The sequence below is a fragment of the Salarias fasciatus genome, chromosome 2 (genome assembly GCF_902148845.1).
Source record: "Salarias fasciatus chromosome 2, fSalaFa1.1, whole genome shotgun sequence".
Classification (NCBI taxonomy): Eukaryota; Metazoa; Chordata; class Actinopteri; order Blenniiformes; family Blenniidae; genus Salarias; species Salarias fasciatus.
Genome location: NC_043746.1, coordinates 26,239,449 through 26,257,618, shown reverse-complemented (window position 1 = coordinate 26,257,618; position 18,170 = coordinate 26,239,449). Strand labels below are relative to the sequence as shown.

The 18,170-nt window shown below is 44.9% G+C and overlaps 1 protein-coding gene across 1 annotated transcript; it reads right to left on the bottom strand.

The window, feature by feature from the left end:
* Positions 1 to 236: 236 nt before the first annotated feature.
* On the bottom strand, positions 237 to 16,860 carry stag3 (STAG3 cohesin complex component). The gene is made up of 31 exons (XM_030102799.1): positions 16,832 to 16,860; positions 16,177 to 16,273; positions 15,537 to 15,749; positions 14,739 to 14,835; positions 13,789 to 13,865; positions 13,261 to 13,465; positions 12,874 to 13,016; positions 12,440 to 12,637; positions 11,327 to 11,425; positions 10,452 to 10,531; positions 9,599 to 9,706; positions 9,426 to 9,522; positions 9,055 to 9,157; positions 8,838 to 8,941; positions 8,139 to 8,231; positions 7,950 to 8,042; positions 7,475 to 7,675; positions 6,694 to 6,761; positions 5,957 to 6,044; positions 5,749 to 5,829; positions 4,587 to 4,679; positions 4,129 to 4,300; positions 3,589 to 3,719; positions 3,057 to 3,158; positions 2,583 to 2,716; positions 2,192 to 2,320; positions 1,653 to 1,831; positions 1,288 to 1,480; positions 1,030 to 1,137; positions 824 to 920; positions 237 to 306 (listed from the first exon to the last, which is right to left on the bottom strand). Exons 1-31 carry the CDS (start codon positions 16,858 to 16,860, stop codon positions 262 to 264), a joined length of 3,657 nt encoding a protein of 1,218 aa, XP_029958659.1. The 3' UTR covers positions 237 to 261.
* Positions 16,861 to 18,170: the final 1,310 nt, after the last annotated feature.

Below are 18,170 nucleotides of genomic sequence, written 5' to 3'. Positions count from 1 at the left end.
ACACCAGATGCAGAAAAAAAGTCTTTTAATGAGCATTTAACAGAAATAGGTGGATATCAACCACAATGCACTGTGAAATGAAGTCGAACTGATTCACTTTCATCCAACAGCCTTCAAACTCAATTCCAAAAACACATTCATTTGAATATTTCCATTAACATCCAACGATATTAACACAGGCTTAGAAACAGCTCTATTTTCAGAATTCATAACACATTCAAACTCATCTGAGCTCAGAGGAACTTTGTCGCATCTGCGGTCTCAGTCAAAGAGCTCATCCATGACAGAAGTAGTGCGAGTAGACGGCTGCAGATTAAAACAAGAGAAGAAAGCACGAAGAAACAAAGAATGAGTCGTCAGTGGAAATATCTTCCCAACAGAACATGAACAGACCCAGTACAGCTCCACAGATCATACTCTTACTGTGTTTGTTATACTTACTGTGTTGCCAGGTTTAGATTTTTTTCTATTTGTTATTTCAAATAAGATATATTATAGGAAGCGTATTGAATGTCAAAAGTTTCAGGATGTACTTGTATTTTATTTTGTTTAAATATGGGATTTATGGAGTTTGTATGTTCTCCTATAGTGTGTGTGTGTGTGTGTGTGTGTGTGTGTGTGTGTGTGTGTGTGTGTGTGTGTGTGTGTGTGTGTGTGTGTGTGGTTGTCTTCAGTGCTTTTTAAGTAAAGTCTGAGAGATAGTTGTTCCTTTAATGAATGAACTTCCTCTAACTGGTATTTTTCCAACTGTAACTCAGATAAGCAGAAGCTATCAAGACTTTATAGAAATCAAGAGTAATAAAACATGTTTTTTGTTTTTTACCAGAGTGTATCCAGTTTCATGTCCACTGAAGTCACTTTCAAAGTCTTCAATCTCTGGCTCCTCGTCCTGTTCGTTGGCCTCCTCCATGAGAGACAGCCTGTAGAGCACACACACACACACACACACACACACACACACCTCACTGAAAACAGCTTCAACACCAACGGTGGAACATCAGCAGCCAGTGAAGTGTCCCGTCTCCTCACAGGTTGAGGTGGGCGTTCAGGTCCTCTGGCTCCACGGTGGAGGGGGTCCTGCTGCTGCTGGGGGGCAGGTGGCGCCGCCTGGTGGTATTCAGCTTCCTCATCTGAACCCTGGAGAGAAGCAGGCGGTGCAAACACACTTCACGTCAGGTTAATAACGTCACTGAACTGTAGTCCAGAAGAACGAACAACGGCCCGCACGGAGGAGACGTTTATGTTCCGTAAACGTCCCCAGGAGAGAAACAGTGGATGACAGTTCACCTGGAGGAGAACTCCTCTTCTGAATCCACCTCAGTTAGAGCGCCTCCGGCGTCCGACTCTTCGGCCCTGCGTGCTCCGTTCGGCGGCAGAGTCTGCTCTTTCCTCGCGGTGGAGGTGAGAGGCGGTGGATGTGCGCCGCTGGAGATGCTGTTGCTGCTCAGCCATGATCCTCTGATGGTGCTGGCCGCTGAACCTGGGCCAGACAGACAGAGCATCGATTACCTGCTGGAACTACACTGCGTTCGTTCTTGTTTGTGACTTTGGTTTTAAAACTGTTTGATAAACAGTTGTGATTATTACCAACTTCAACATTGCACCACTCACACAGACATCACTTAAAGAATTCTGGTTTCTGTGTGCGTCACCCTGAGCAGAGGTCCTCTTGCGTTTGGGTAAAGGCGAGAGCAGCAGGGAGCCGGTGTCCTGGTCTTCCTCCACCTCCTTGGATTTGGCGGAGGCGTGGTGCTCCAAAGACCTGCGGTACAGTCTGACGGACGGCCAGGAGAGGGCAGCAGGGGGACACTGGGACTTCAGGAACACAACTCTGGGTGGGGAAGTCATGAGCGATAAAACATGAGAACAAAGACCAAGAAAAACTGTGTCTGCACAGGCACGATGAGTGAAATTCAAAGAACAAACTGGATCATAAAGACAGTTTTGTTAATTTAGTAGCTGCATGAATAGATTAATTCCTTAAAATGTGTGTGTGTGTTTCTCTGAACTGTCCAGTGTGAATGTGCTTTCAGTTCAACTGGAGATAAAACATGATGTGATCTGCAGATCACTGCCTTTACATTGTACACAGCACCTCTGACTTTTTTTTAAATTTGGTTTGTGTGCAATACGAGTCAAATGACTGACTACAAACAAGGTGGATGCAGACGTGCTTGTCTGGGTTTCTCACAGTTGGGCGCGATCCTGTGGGAGCAACTTGAATGTGAACTCTGTGAGGATCTCCAGGAAGTCCAGATGTGGATGCTGCTCCTCCTCCCCCTCCTCCTGTGAGCTTCGAAATGCAAATCGAATGCCGTCCCTGATAAAAGACCAAAAAAAAAAAAAAAAAAAAAAAAAAAAACATATCCTCTATTACACAGACTGAACAGCTGCAGTGTGAAAAAATACAGATTTTTATTTTACACCCATCAAATGTGACGACTGTTTACAAACTCTGAGCGGAGGATGTCGACGGAGTGATGCAGAAATAGTACCAACTTCTAAAAAAGCCCCTACAGCTGTTAGAGACTGATGGGACTGGTTTGTGTGTTTGTGCGTGTGGTGAACTGTGTGTTACTGACATGTGCAGGGTCATCATTGGTTTGCGGACACGATGCAGATCAATGCCAAAGCTCATGGCAAGCCTCTTGGCTGACTCGCTAATCTCATTGAGATCCTTCCTGCTGTGGCCCTCCGTAAGCATCTCTGAGAACAGCTGAGCACACACACACACACGCACACACAAATATCTATAAACAGCTTATTGAAAACACAAGGAACTCATACAGTCATAGGTATTGGCAGTTCGTCAATTTGTCTGAAGATGAGGCAGAAGACGTGCGATCCAGTCCGGGGACGGGTTTCAGAGGGACCGGCTTTCAGGAGATGCGTGACAGAGACGCCGCGGCTCCTGTCTGACACACCGGCGAACAGCTAACCGGCGTCCACCTCTCAGCCCGCCTCTCCTCCCACTCCCTGTCAGGAAGACGCAGCTCGCCGTTTGAAGCTGTCTGGGAGAAACAGCAAGCGTCTGCCGGTGACGTGGAAGTGCCCACCTGCTGCAGGCTCAGGCAGACCACCCGGGCGCTCAGTACGGGGTTGATGAGCTTGCTCTTGCTCACAGTTTCCTTGATAATGTCACCAAAATCTTTAAAGTACTGGAAGAAACAGACAAGGAGAAGAAGAAGAAGAAGAAAAAAAAAACTTCAGAGTTAATCAAAGTCGCAGACTGAGGATGTGAAATGTAATCCCCTCTCCAGTCATCAGCGCTGCTTTTAGCCACAGTTTCACTCTGACTCACTCTCAGCTCCTCCGTCCTTCTATAACCGATTTTCTCACCTCCTCCACTATCTTACACATCCTCTCCATTATTAATTCTTTTCCAAATAAACATGTTTCCTGTATTCCCAACTCAATCTGAGAGACAGATAAAAATAGACGAAAAGATGAAGAGGATGGATATGAGGATGGATATGGCCGGACTGGGAGGGAGATAAAGAAAGGTATGTCTAAGAAGAGAGAGCCTCGTCTTAACTCCTGTGCTGGGGTGATATACGGGACGAGCAGCTCTTTGCAGGGTTCCTGCACCTTGCTGTTGTAGTGCTTGAAGATGTTGGTGGCAGCGGTGAGGTCCAGCACCCCGTAGATGACCAGCTTACAGTACCCGGCCAGCTGGTTGCGCTTCTTCTGAAGGAGCTTCATCTTCATCTCCTCCTCACCTGGAGACAGCAGGCAGGTTTAAGAATGCAGACGGAGGCGGAAAAAGGTGAGGAGCGAGTGACGAAACACGCACGGCATCTTGGTTAACCACTGATTTCACTTCAGCGGTTTGGCAGAACATCACGAAATGTGGAGAACAAGATTAGCTGCATTAGAAGGATCCCGAAACATGACGTGAAAAATTATGTCCACAGGCAGTGATGAGGGGGGGGAAAGGTCTGGCAACATGACAGCTGAACCCACTCCGCCCCCAAAACATCACTCATCCACAACAAACACTAAAAGCCTTTCATTATCATTCACTCCTTGTTTTAAAGACGATGACATCTGTTCTCAGGATTGTCACTTTTGTCAACACGCATGCAAACATTTATCCGCTGTGGGCGTTCTGTGTTTTCCAGTCGGAACTACCGTCCAGCTCGGCGTCCTCGGCGTCAGTGAAGATGAAGTCCAGGAGGAAGGCGGAGAGCTCAGAGCACAGAGAGTCGGACGGCAGGAGGGACAGAGTCTGCAGGGCGGGCGTGGAGCTCACCGAACCCACGCTGTACAGCAGCAGCAGGTCGCATAACAGCTCGAAGGCCTGGCAGGGAGCGGGGAAAAATTCACACATGCATCGAGAAAACATGGAAAGAAAGTCCTTCCTTCAACCTGAGAGTGGTTTTAACCTAACCTTACAGTGGTTTTAACCTAACCTTACACTGGACTGGCATCTTATTTACATCATCCTCTGTGGAGAAACTGGCTCAGAATCTGGATGCAGCTCGTTTCATCTCCCTTTAGAGTTCATGCCCTTTGACCTCTTTTGTCTCAAGCAACCAGAAACTCCACTGTAAAGGCTGCTCAAGCTGGAAAGTAGAAGATCTCACCTGATCTCTGATCTCTGTCTGATTCACAGACAAACAGGTCTGACAGAGTCTGCTGAAAACGCGCACCTCCTTCTTCAGAGGCTTCAGTTCAGCCTGCGAGAAAAACACCAATACAAAAGCACATTAGCATCGAGGACATGATTAGACTGGCAAAACGTCACATTTTCAAGTAAAAGGTATAAATTTAAAAGTATGACAAGCACAACCAAAAAGACCTCAACATGTTTTTGTATATATATAAAAAAAAAATGCTTATTTTTTTTAGCTAATCCTTTAAAGCGAGGGTCCCCCTGTTGAGAAGTCCAGTGGGGGCAAACTCATGTTTCACTTGTGATTAAACAAGAACAGATAAATTCTTTTACGAGCTCACAACACAATACCAACACCAAATTCAGATATCCACCCGGTTCTTTTTGAAGAGAGGGTCACAAACAACAGAATATATTAGAAAATATTAATAATCATATTAAATATCTACTGGCGTTAGGTGATCATATCCAACAGTGAAGAGGTGGAAAAAAAAAAAAAAAAAAGAAGAGGCTGGGGCGAGGGTCACACAGATACACTCACACACAAAGGTAAATGTGATTAAACGGACTGGGACTCTGCAGTCAGACATGGATGCTCTGTACAGGAAGATAAACTCAGCTGTTCTAATGATGCAACACTCAACTCAAATCAGACAGGCGGATTAAATGAGCGAACGTGTTGAGGGAAACACATCCACGGCTGAGTATTAACGACGTGCTCGGCGAGCGAAGGAGAAAGGGGGAGAGAAAACAACGGCGCAAACTGAGGGAGGGAAGACGGAGCAGATGAGAGGACGAGAGCCCAAACACGCAAGAACAAACAAACGGGAGGAAGGGCGAACTGGTGGGGAATACGTGTCCCGGTGTCACCGTGTGCTCGCGCTCTCTGACAGACTGCTGTGTTAATTGCCTGCTGTCGGCACAGCTGGCGAACTGTTGAACAACGCGGAGGAGGAGGAGGAGGAACGCCCCAGGAAGGTCGTCAGCGCGGTCAACGCAGGATGGCGGATGGCTGTGGCGTGAGAGCCGTGGTTAAAGCATCACAACTGTAGACTTGATTGTGATCATGCAGGCAGGCTGAGGGAAGGTTGAGAGTCTTCAAACATGGGATGTACTGATCGGGGAAATCGCACCTCGGGCGGAGTGGAGTTCACCGCGTTCACTTTGGCCCACATCAGGTGCAGGCCTGCACACTTCAGAGCTGCCACCATGAGCTGAAAGCACGAAGAGGACAGGAAAAGCAAGAAAACAAACATCTGTTGGCAATGAAAACTTTAGAGAGTCTGATTAACACAAACAGGAAGCAGACAGACGATGAGAAAATGCTTGCAGCTCCAAAACCTCATTGTTGAGCTCTCTGGACTCCAGTCTGCTCTTCAGGATCTCAAGACACGAGTCCAGCAGCTTCCAGCCCGTCGAGTCATTCGCACTGAGAGACAGACACACACACACACACACACACAAACACACAATGCCGCTACGTTTTCACTTCTTCAGATGAACTTCACACTTCCTGCAGACACTCCTACACTAAACTAACCAGAGCTGTTATGTGACCTTTAAAGTTGGGTTAAAAAAGGAATTCTGATTCTTCTTCTTCGTTTAACTTCAGATCACAGGACTCATCTTAGAGTTGAATGATTTACTTGAATCAAACTTGAATTTTGTCCCTGATCTGAATAGATTTTTAAGCTTTTTGAGGACATTGCATTGACTTCACTGATTTCTTGTCGACAGAAATATTTACTACTTAGTTCTAGAGGCTGACTCTAAGTTACGATTTATTTTACTACCTGAAAACATTTCAGTTTCTTAAGAAAAACAGATGAACTTATTTGTGTTCCTTAGAGAGTAATAGACCCACTAATTCGCTATATACATCCGACACCGATCAGTTTTGGACTATTGTTGATGAAAACCGACGACGGCAGATCGATAAATCTCCCACAGAGCTGCAGGTCAAGTCATTCCAATCCTGACCTCTTGTATATTTTCCTGCATTCTGACACCTGCAGCCTGTAAACTCGCACATATGCAAAACAGGCACAACCACAGCTGAAAGAACTGTGATAACTCACCAGCTCAGTGCCGCAATCCTTTTCAAGGCGGTGGCTGCACTATATTCTTCATCCTCTTCTGCAGCACCCTGAACGGTTACACACACACACACACACACACACACACACACACACACACCATGTTGAGAGAAAAGATGCTGTATCTTCGTGAATTTCTCATTAACTTGACAAAAACAGCATGTCCTTCAAAAAACTTTGCAATTCAGTGAAGTACTTTTAGGAAAGTGCATTACGAAACATAACTCATAACCAAGAGGTGAAATTTCCCTTGATGCCTCCATAGAGAACTGACATAAACAACACGGCACATGGTTATGGGAGCTTTACTTTCATTACTTTAAGGGAAATGGCCCAGAATGAACGGTTTATATTATGGGCAGATATAAAATGTGACGTAAACAGCTTCAAGCGTTTTATCTCATGTAACCATTATGTCAACAATCTCTATCCAGAGCTCGCAGTAAATCGTACTTTTGTGAGGGTTATCGTTCAGACTGCGGTGATCTATTTCTGTAATTATTTCAGCGGGAGCCGCTCTTCTTGCTGTTAAACTGCATTAAATTATATAGAGCGATGTTGGTGCTGTCATTGCAGACGTCAATATAACAAAGGCACCTGTCAGGATATCACAATTCAGCAGAAACTTCATGAGCACAGCTGCAAGACGCCAGAGTGTAGCTTTAATCCGCCCACCAAGGCCCCCAAAGATCCCCTTTAACTTGATCCAACTGACAGCTGCATTAAACTCCACATTAAAGCTTGGCTGGCGTTGCGCTCTAACCTCCAGCAGCTCGTTCAGGTATGAGCTGAAGCGCTCCGTCAGGTGGTCCATCAGCCGGCTGACGGTCCGCCGTGCACGGGAGCAGAAGGTGTAGCGATCGGAGCAGAGTGCGCTGAACACTTTGGCGCAGGCGTCCAACACTGTCCCCTCCGTGTGCTTCTTCACAATGTCGCTGAGCTGTAAGAGCAGCAGGTCCAGATGCTGGGAGAGCAATAAGGGTGAGAGAGAATGAGGGTGAATAGAACAGGAAACTACACAAAAGATGCAGGAAAGGCAATTAAAAACACTCCCCGACTCCATTAGCATCAGCTGGCTGAGAAGAAAATAACAACCGAGCTCATTACTGTCATTCAATGAATGCTTTATTTTTCCCCTCATTGTTTTTGGATTTTCTTCTCTCTAGTTTCTACTCATGAACTAAACTTTTATGCAGCTTGTTTCTGTGCTACCCGATCCTCATTTGTGTCCTACTCACCTTTTCCAGCGCCTGAGCGCTGCTGTACATCTCCAGCTCGAAGTAGAGTGGAGCTCTGAGAAGACACTTCAAGTTCACTGCATCTGCCGAGTACTGCGGCGCAGCAAAACATAAGTTCAGCGTCAACCACGGGAACACGATCAAGAAACTGAGTGTGTGTGTGTGTGTGTGGGTACATAAATCCTGCACCTTGGCCAGCAGAGGAGGCAGTAAGGGCATGAAGTGATTGGTGAGGCGCTTCCGGTCTTGTTCCTGCGTCTTCTTGTCCTTCATGTTCAGCACCTGATCTCAAGAGAGCGACAAGGAAACATTCATGAAGACAAATAACTCCAACACTGAAGGTTTCATCCTTTTTTAGCGAAGAGAGTGCTTTCAAACATTTTAATAGGCTAGTTTATGATAACAGATCCACCAAAGCCTGCAGTCCTCCAGGAGGCTGGAGCGGCCGGGCCTCAGCAGCACCTTCCTCATCTCTTTACTCCAATGTGTGGCGGAGAGCTGACAGGAAGTGGTGAAAGCCTCTCCGAAGAGCCAAATGCAGTCTGGATCAGAGTGACAGCCAGCAGCCCGGACCTCCTCCCACCCAGCACATCCACTGTTCACCCTCTCCTCTTTCCCTGTGGCAAAAGGCTGCACAGCTTTAAATCCTGGATCAGGAGGCTGACACCATTTCTTCCCTCAGGCTGTGAGACTAATCTGGATTTTTTACAAATACCAGTGAATCACACACTCAAACCTTTTTTTTTTTCAAAAATTGGCTAACAAGTTACAATCAGTATGAAAACTGACTACGAGTAACTACTTAAAAAATGTGATTGATGGACAGTCTTACTCTCTACATATTGGGATCACTTATAAAATAAACAGAAGCGCATTGCCTGCCAGCACCTTTTTGCCCTGAGTCCGTCCCACAGGTGGAGTGGCCTGCGACGCCTGTCTCATGGCGCACGTCATCAGCTCTATGAGCGCCCCCTCGTCCTCGTACGTCAGCCCTGAAACCCAAAGACGGACGCGCAACACAACAACGATCAGGATCACGGGGTCGATAGGTCACTTCGTTCGTACTTTGAAAGTCACAGCTGTGGCGCTCCGTGTTGGCCGCTACCGGAGTCTTGCAGCAGCAGAGCTGTCATGGTCTCCCAGTCCCTCAGCTCAGATCCAGCCACGGCCCACAGGCTGTCCACCAGGTAAGCCCCGTGCTCGTGGAACTGGGAGAAGCATTTAATTAAAGGATTTACATGTATAAACCTACAATATCGTTTCACTAGATACTACCAAAATATTTAGGGAATGATTCTACATAATATAATAATTAGTTCTAGTTTTTGAGAATGTGGTATGATTGTGCAAACACACAGCTTTTCCAAAGTTGTAATTCTACCTGCTGTTGTCCCCTCCATAATCACTATCAATCAGAGCTTCTTTCCTTTGCATTGTGGGTGAAAACAGAATGAACGAGGGGATCCGCAGAATTACCTCGCTGCAGATGTAGAAAGAGATGAGGATTTGAAAAAAAGCTGCGTTGTTCCTTTTTTCAGTCTCTTTTCCAGGACTGGCGATGACACTCTTCAACCTGGCAACACGACGACACACAGGCAGCAGTTACGGCTCTGAAACGGCGCCTGACCGTGTGTGTGATGGGAGCGTACTTATCGTAGAGGAAGGTCCCCGCCGCAGAAGAGAGAGGTCGAGGCGAGGCGTAAACCAGAGGGTAGATGTGTCCGCACTCGTCCTCTGTAAAGCCTTCCTCTGTCATCCTGCACGTGCACACACACACACACATACAAGTGAATCAGCAAAGGGAGCGGTGGAATAAAACTGAAAACCTTTTTCTAATTGGAGACCACTTTCTTGCAGACGTCTGATGTGTTTTGGAAGATTTTCAGGGATGCAGATATTATTAAAGGTATTATGGAAAACACTGCGGTCCCAGAAAGCATCTAATTTACAGTCAGCGATGGAGGTTGGCGAGCATGAAATCACGACTCATGCTGTGAATCATCAGCAATAATAACTAAAAAAAAAAAAATAATAAAAAAATAAAAAAGAAGTGCTATCACACTTTGGAGTGACCATCACACTTCTATTGTTCAGAAGCTGGAAATCTCTTGTGGACAAAGATAAATGCCGCTCATGATTATTTTCATGTTTCCTTTCAGCTGAAAGTTCAGCTTCGGCCAAACGTTTCCCATCTTGTTGGGAAGTGCAATAATGCTGCGACTGTTCCTGGGCTATTTTTAAACTGTGGGGTCCGGGCGCCGATCTGACCTGGAGACAAACAATCTCCAGTGAGGCAATGCAGTGACTCCAGAAAGATCCAAACGGGATTTTCCTGTAAACATGACTCATAAACATAAACATGGAAAATGTCACCAAGTCAGTATTTAATTGGACAAATGCAATATTTCCTGAGCTTTCATCTCTGAAATGACATTCCTGTCCTGCACGTTCCAGATAGCAGCTCAGAGAATACATTAGAGGCAGGAGCCCCCCCCCCCTTACTGGTGTATGAGCAGCAACAGCTTGACCGTTTCCACTGCCACGTCTAGGTCCTTGTCCAGCACCATGCTGAGCATCCTTTCCTAAACACACACACACACACACACACACACACACACACACACACACACACACACACACACACACACACACACACACACACACACACACACACACACACAAATCAGCTATCACAAAGCACACAGAAGCAGAAAAAATTTTTACGTGCAGACATGCCTGGATGGACTCACAGACACGCACGCACACGCTCACACACACACACGCTCACACACACACACACACACACACACACACACACACACACACACACAAATGCTGATTAGCCAATAAGCCAGAGCATAAATAGCATTTATCTGCAGCAGCACATGTGGCTTAGGAGGGCTTTCAGTGATTGAGGGGGGGGGGGGGGGCTTATTAACCAACAGTAATTGGCAGCAATTAATGCAGCCAGACGCATCGCCACACAAAGGCCAAGACCATGAAAACAAACAGGAATGGTGAAAAATAACAAAAACACTGGAATGTCAAAGAGATATGGAAAAAGGAGGGGTAAAATGTTGGGAGGAGAGATAGAGGCAGACAATACAAAAAGCCAAAACAATAGATAAAAGGCAGATGCTGAGACATGCATGCACGCACACACACACACACACACACACACACACACACACACACACACACACACACACACACACACACACACACACACACACACACACACACACACACACACACACACACACACACACACACACACACACACACACACACACACACACACACACACAGACAGGGGGAGAAGAGGGAGAGCAGAGGCATTAAATGAGGCGTGAGTCCAATCCAGAGGGATGCCTCACTTTAAATCTGCTGGTGAAAAGCTCCAGGCGGCCAATGAATTCCTTCTCCTGGTACAGACCCTGCAGGGCACGCACACACTGCAGACGCACCGGACTTTGCTGGGGAGGGGGAGAGGAGAGGGAAAAAAAAAAGGGGGGGAAAAAGTGGAGCAACACACTTTCTATGACTCCTCTCTGATCGGACAAAGCTTTTTTTGTGTGGATGCAATTCTGTATCGGGAGTGAAATGCTGGAAAAAAACAGTAAAATCTCTGCAACATTTCCATCAACAAGGACTGAAAACAATCTCAGAATGGACAAATACAGGAGAAGCTGAATTGTAAAAATACTTTTATAAAAAGTGATTCACTGAAATCATCTTCACTGAGCTCGTTCACAAACGTGAGCAGAGTCGCAGCAGAAAGGCCGTTTGAAGTTTAGACTCAACACATCGTTTCTACATCTCCAGTTTATCCAGAATCGCACAATTACACTGTAAGAAATTTGGGATATTTTTTCAATATTACAATGAAAAGGGTGACACTCCACACTAAAAACTGAGTTTAAAAAAAAAATTAAAAAAAACTTTCAGTGTGGATCATGTTTCTGAACTGATCTGCATAAAGACCTCCATCCATTCAGAAGTGGACGGTTTTCACCCTCAGAGTCAGAGATCTCTACAGAGACATGGAACTTTCTAACACTGAATGAATCACTTATCTAACTGTGTTTCGGAGATTTGAAGTACTACCTGTTTAGGCCCTTCACTTCTACGTTCTTCTTTTTCTTACTCTGGCAAACTCTTAAGCTCGACCCTGACTTTTGAAGGACTTTTCATTTCTATGGCAACAAACTTCCCAGACTCTTACTTCTGAATCCTTATAAAAAGCCAAGAAAAGCTACATTTAAACCAGTCATTTGGAGAATTCGTTTAGACATCTATGATGATCTGCATTTGCAAAAAGACCAGCAGCTGCAGCTGCAGCAGCATGCTAAATTTCTTCAGAATTGTTCTTCTTTATTGGCGTTGGGATTGGATTAGACTGTGAGGCGTGGCGTTTCCCACGGCGACTGAAGCTGAGACATCACGGCCTCGGAGTGTCTTCTTCTGATTGTTGTGTTGGGTGATCTCACCTTGTCATACAGGGTCCATCCCAGGTATTTAAGGTATCCGTCATTGAGGAACTCTTTGGGGTCTGTTCTCAGCCAAACGCCCAGCTCCTCCATGCAGGTGGCCCGGATGTCCACCAGTCTGTCTCGGTAACGGTGCACAAACACGCCGCGGAAAGTGGTGTTCATCATGGAGGACAGCTCCTCGCAGTTCTCTCGCAACTGCAACAAAGAGAAACGAACAAATGCATATATGTCTTCACATATATAGAGACTGAGACGTTGCCAGATTTACTTTTATCTTATGACCATCGAGAAAGTTTCCATCATTGTGATTTGACTCTTTGGAAGCCTGACAAGCCAGTTGTGTCCCTCAGCCACACACTACACACATTATGAAGAACTCCAGCTGAGTGAAACAGTGCCAGTGAGTGTGTGTGTGTGTGTGCTTGCGTCACCTCGCTGACTGTTTCCTGCAGCCTGTCCAACGCTCTGTCCTGCACCCTCTTGCTTTTCTCCGTGTCGTACCTCCGCTGGGCGGTCTGCAGCTGAAGGAACGCGGCAGCAGACACTTCCACCAACCCCGTCATCAACTTCATCGCTGATAAAAGAGCAGACAGAAAGCTCCGCATAGTACTGACAGAATTATGCATAGCCAGGATTCCATCTAAGAGAGAAAAACGTTTGATTTTGTTCGGAGAATCACTCAGCTATTCCATTATCGTGCTCAGACCTCCACATGAAGCCGCCTTGAGTTGCCTTCTTTCCAATGAGCAGTGTTAATCAGTCTGATCTGAGGCTCTGCCTCTCGTCCAGATGTGCTCCAAATCGTGCGCCGTGCTTACCAAGCAGGGTGCTGGTGTGTCTGAAGGCTCGGACCTGCGAGTCGGACAGGCCGGTGAGCAGAGCCAGCAGCGACGGGAAGAGGTACTCGTCATAGACGATGCTGTTCTGGCAGGAGCGCACCAGAACCTTCACAAACTCGCACAGGCCTGCTTTCAGACGCCTCAGCTGAGGACCTGGAGTGGACAGAGGGTAGTCCACCGAGTCCTGACGAGAGAAAGGGGCAAACAAACCAACACTGAAGGGAAACAACTGGAACGTCCCACGCCGAGACGCCGTTACGGACTGGAGCGTGACGAATGCGCCATAAGAAAAGTGATTAGCTCATTAACATGTTCATTAATCAGCATTAGATTTTAATGAATGTGCTCCATCATGCTGCGCACAATCCTTCAGATCATAATCTCTCAGGGACACAGAGGGGAGATGGGCTTCTCCGCTAATTCCAGCAGGATTATTTTGCTGAGAGAAAAAGGTTTCGCACAAGAATCCAAACACGATTTTCAGGATATTCATTCTCCTGATTTTACCTCATTGAACTCTTTGGTGAGGGTGCTGATGATCTCGGCGTTCTCCATGCTGTCAAACATCTCCTGGCTGACCACACCTGAACAAAGAAACTGATGGCATTAGCATTGCCACCAGGCCACTGGCTTTAAAGTCAGTATGAGGGATGTTGAGCTCCTCAGAGACTTTCTGTGCCTTCAGCTGCTCTTCTTCATTCTGCCTTTACGGTTTACAGTAATCTTCCCCTCAGCCTGTCTGTTTGTGAACCACTTTGAGGATCTCCTCTGACTCTGAGTATTTCAGACTCTGAGGTTGTGCTCACTGACCTTTCTTTTTAGCATCTTGATACCTATCATCAGGCTCAGCTGCACTGATCACCATCAGATTAAATTTGGCCTTATGACTGATTAATCTGACCTTCATTTGAGCTGTTTTTCTCCAGGTGATCGTTCAGGTTCTGTGAACGTTGGGGGTACAGTTACCTTTTTTGTGGAATACAAACTGTATCAGATTAGGTTTATTGTCATTTAAAGAAAAAATGAAGAGCAGGTATCTTTTCCTTTAGACCTGTTTGGCAGAAAAAAAAAACATATTGCCTTGTATTCAGCAGAGTTGAACTCGTCTACAAATTAACACACAAAAACAAAAGAAAATCAAATCCTCTCCTGATGTTGTAGCACAATACTGAACCATTTAGTCTGAGATTGAAATACTGCAATTTCAGTATTTCTGGCTCTTCCACTTGAACCAACAAGTATGTCGTTTTAATTTTTCTCTCCTCTCATAAATTATTGACATTTTGCTGTCAATGAGCAGAAACCACGCTGCACCCACACACAGCGCTGCTGGCTGGCAGATCAATACTCCTCATCATCCGATGAGCTCTACTTGGAAAAATAATCTCTTAAACTTTGACCCCTTCTATCCCCCCCCCTGCCACTCTTCTCCTGGCCTTTCCCTCTTAACCTCTGACCTCTGCATCCGCAGGACCGAACAATGAAGTTGATGAGCACCAGCAGCCCGGCCTCTCGGCTCCGCTTGTAGCTGTCAAGCCACTCGTCCACCAACGCCTTCCAGAACGACAGGGACAAAGAATCAGTGAGCAGGACGCGTGGACACGGGATGAATAAATAATGCAGCAGAAATATACTGTGGATTTCAGCTTGGGGCATTTCTCCCCCCTTTATTCTTCTTACTACAGCATATGGAGATCTATAGACTCCACATTTTTCAGCCCTTATAGTTTCCGCACCCTTTAAATAGTCATTTTATTCATCAGCTCTTTTGCATAATCTTTTTAGTCAACCATGGCACTCTTTGAGAGCATCTGCTCTTTTGATTATAACTTCACTCAAGCAGCCAAATTTAGGAGGGGAAAAAACAGAGAAACCTTCACAAAAAAAAAAGATGAAAACGCCTTGCCTGATTTGGCATATATGAGGGGCTTCACCCAGATTCACCATCTGCATTGTTCTGCTGGTAAATACTGTAGTGACAGACTTTTTGTTACGGCTTGACACACTTTCTTTTATTATGCAGTCCTTTGTATTCTTTACCCAGAAGAGACGGGTCAAACAAAACTTGGGATGGACAGGCAATGCCAATCATTGACTACGGCATCCAATGAGAGTACTCTTTCCTGTAAAATCCCATCAGTCAGCCAGAGGGGGCTCATGATAACCTCTCTGTCGGCTTGATTCTATCCTGCAGCACCTCCCCTACTGTCACTGTGTCATTTCCCCCTTCCCTCCATGATCTGCAGTGTGCTCACCGACATGGCGCCCCTTCCAGAGCTGACAGAATCATAAATGTCCTGTGCAGTGAGGTCCTGGATCCTCCCGGTCACGGCGGTCACCGGTCGAGGCGAGACCTGTCTGGATGCCCTGTGAGAGCGTGGCTGCTGCTGGAGGTGGGAGGAGGTGGGGCCGCTGTGGGGGCTGGGCGCCACCCTGGGTGCAGCGGTGCGTCTGGGTCTCTTGGGTGGCTTGACATGAAAGGGATTGATTTAGTGATTTGGGGAGAATCGATGCAGTCAACTGAATTAGCAGAGCGATAGTGTCGGCATTAGACATCTATCCCAGGTTTGAAGTGATTATGAAAATGGTTTGATCTCTTATAACATCTCAAAAATAAAGAAAATGAGTCTCATTCCTAAAACAAGATCTAAATCAGAAGTGTTAACCTCAGTTTCATTCAGGGGCCGCGAACAACCCAATTACACCATAGTGAAATGAGATGATAGTAAATAATGAATATAGACGACATTAGACTGAAATCTTCAAATGATTAACCTTTACTGAAAAATTAACATTGTCCAGAACGCTGCATGTGTGAAACCACCACTCTGAACAGAACCCCCAGCTCTAACGCATCAAAATGAGTCTGCCTTTTTAAAAAAGCAAGAAAAGTACCTGAGGCTCGGGCTCTGCCTGCTTTCTCCGTGCTCTGGGTTTCAGCGAAGCCTCATAGTCGCTGTCAAGTTCCGAAAAGTCATCCAACTCGTCCGGACTAGAAGACATGGAAAAGAGAATCATTGACCTGTGAGTCACAGAAACAAATCACTCTCCCACTGTTCATCCAAGCTGATTTGAAATATAACTTTTTTTATTCAAAAAAAAAAAAAAAAGGCTTCCATTAATACTGTACGAATTTGGCAGCAAGAGTATTTCATTAACTTTCCGAATAAACTGTATTTGACTAACATTGAGGAGTTATTCAGAATATAATGTGATAATTAAGTTAAGAAATACCTCCTCTGAGGCACAATCAAAATACAACACAACAATAACACAATTATCTATTATTATTTGATTCCATAGATCTTTGAACCATTAATTAGTGAGTGACTGATAAGTATTTGTGTTTTCAGAATAAATTGACAATTTATAATAAACTGAATGTGATATGCTTACAAGAGGGCAATACCTTGAATATATTAACATTACAGGGTTATTCTTTTATTTTTTGGAAATTAAAATATGGATGAATTAAATTGAAAATGTCATCATAATCCGAAAAGAAATTCACTGAGAGAAGTAGAGGACAACCACACGTCCATCACTTTACCCGTCCAACACGGATTCTTCACTGGTCATTGTAGCTCAGGGATGTGGTCGTCACTGCTCCTTGGGTGGTCTTCAGGGCTGTTAGATGGTCTTCACAGCGGGTAGGTGGTCTTTTGAGTGGTCTTTCGGACTTTCAGGGGGCTGCCGTAGACGGACATTGAACAATGTTAGCTAAACGCAGCTAACGCGCGAAATCAATGCTAACATGAACTGGGAAGCTACGAGCACAGACTTATCCACCGTTTTAACGGATATTTATTATCTCAACCATTACCATAAATTATTGCATAAAAATTAACTACGTGCGAATTAACTGATCATAAAACAGACCACATGAAATGTTAGCTTGGAAAATTTTGTCCGATAATGAGGGCTAGCTTTACAGAAAAAGGAAATAGCTAATAAAAGGCAGAGGCCAGCTAATAGCTGCAAGTGTAGCGAATCAGTTTGTAGCTAGGAGTAAGATGATCAGACTTTACCTCCCGAGAAGTTCACTTGTTATCAATTTTTTACTTACTGCGCGGTTTTGATCAACTTCAGCAACGCAAGTTTAAGCGGCAAAAGGAAAGACGGTAAGACAAGCTGATTGGTTAGACTTCTACGTCCCTGAATATAATAGGTCCTTTCAAAACGCTGTTTGGTTCCTATTGGTTTATAATATAATATAATATAATATAATATAATATAATATAATATAATATAATATGATATAATATAATATAATATAATATAATATAATATAATACAAAATATCAGCTTTAGTGGTGAAGTTTTGCATGCCGCATTTATAACCATAGACACCTAAATAGCTTTTTTTCCTCATTATTAACTTATCAAAATTCATTATTTTATCATTTCCACATATTATTTGTGTGCAGGTTTTCGCCCCTGAGGTGGTGTTGGTGGGCTCAGCTGCTCCCTGCACGGTCCATTGTTCTGTGTTTGAAAGGAATGGACCACAGTCAAAGCAGACGGGGTGAAGCGCTGCTTCTGCTCAACAGCTTCAAAATAAAACATCTATAAAACACACTATTGGGCTCCATAGTGGGATATTTTGTTCCAAAAATACAGAAAAAGCATGTGTTTCTTGTGTTTTTTTTTTTTTTCTAAATAAAGTATGGCTATGTCATGTATGTTGTGGAGCAGCATCAGTAGTTAAAAAAATAGAAGCAGAAACACCTTTTAAAGAGTTATTTCATGTTTTGACTGCAATAACAAGGATTTTCTGGGTTCAGTTTCCTTTAAAAACTTATTTTCTCCAATGTTTCATGCATCCAACTTGAGCTGTTCTACATGGTATTTAGAAATTGGTTTAACCTGAGGAGAAAATATAGATTAGA

Coding starts and splice junctions, on each gene's coding strand:
- stag3 (XM_030102799.1), bottom strand. CDS start 16,860: ATGACCAGTGAAGAATCCGTGTTGGACGG. Junction 14,836..15,536: donor CTGGAAGGGGCGCCATGTCG/GTGAGCACACTG, acceptor TCGTTCTGGAAG/GCGTTGGTGGACGAGTGGCT. Junction 6,762..7,474: donor ACCTGAACGAGCTGCTGGAG/GTTAGAGCGCAA, acceptor GTAACCGTTCAG/GGTGCTGCAGAAGAGGATGA.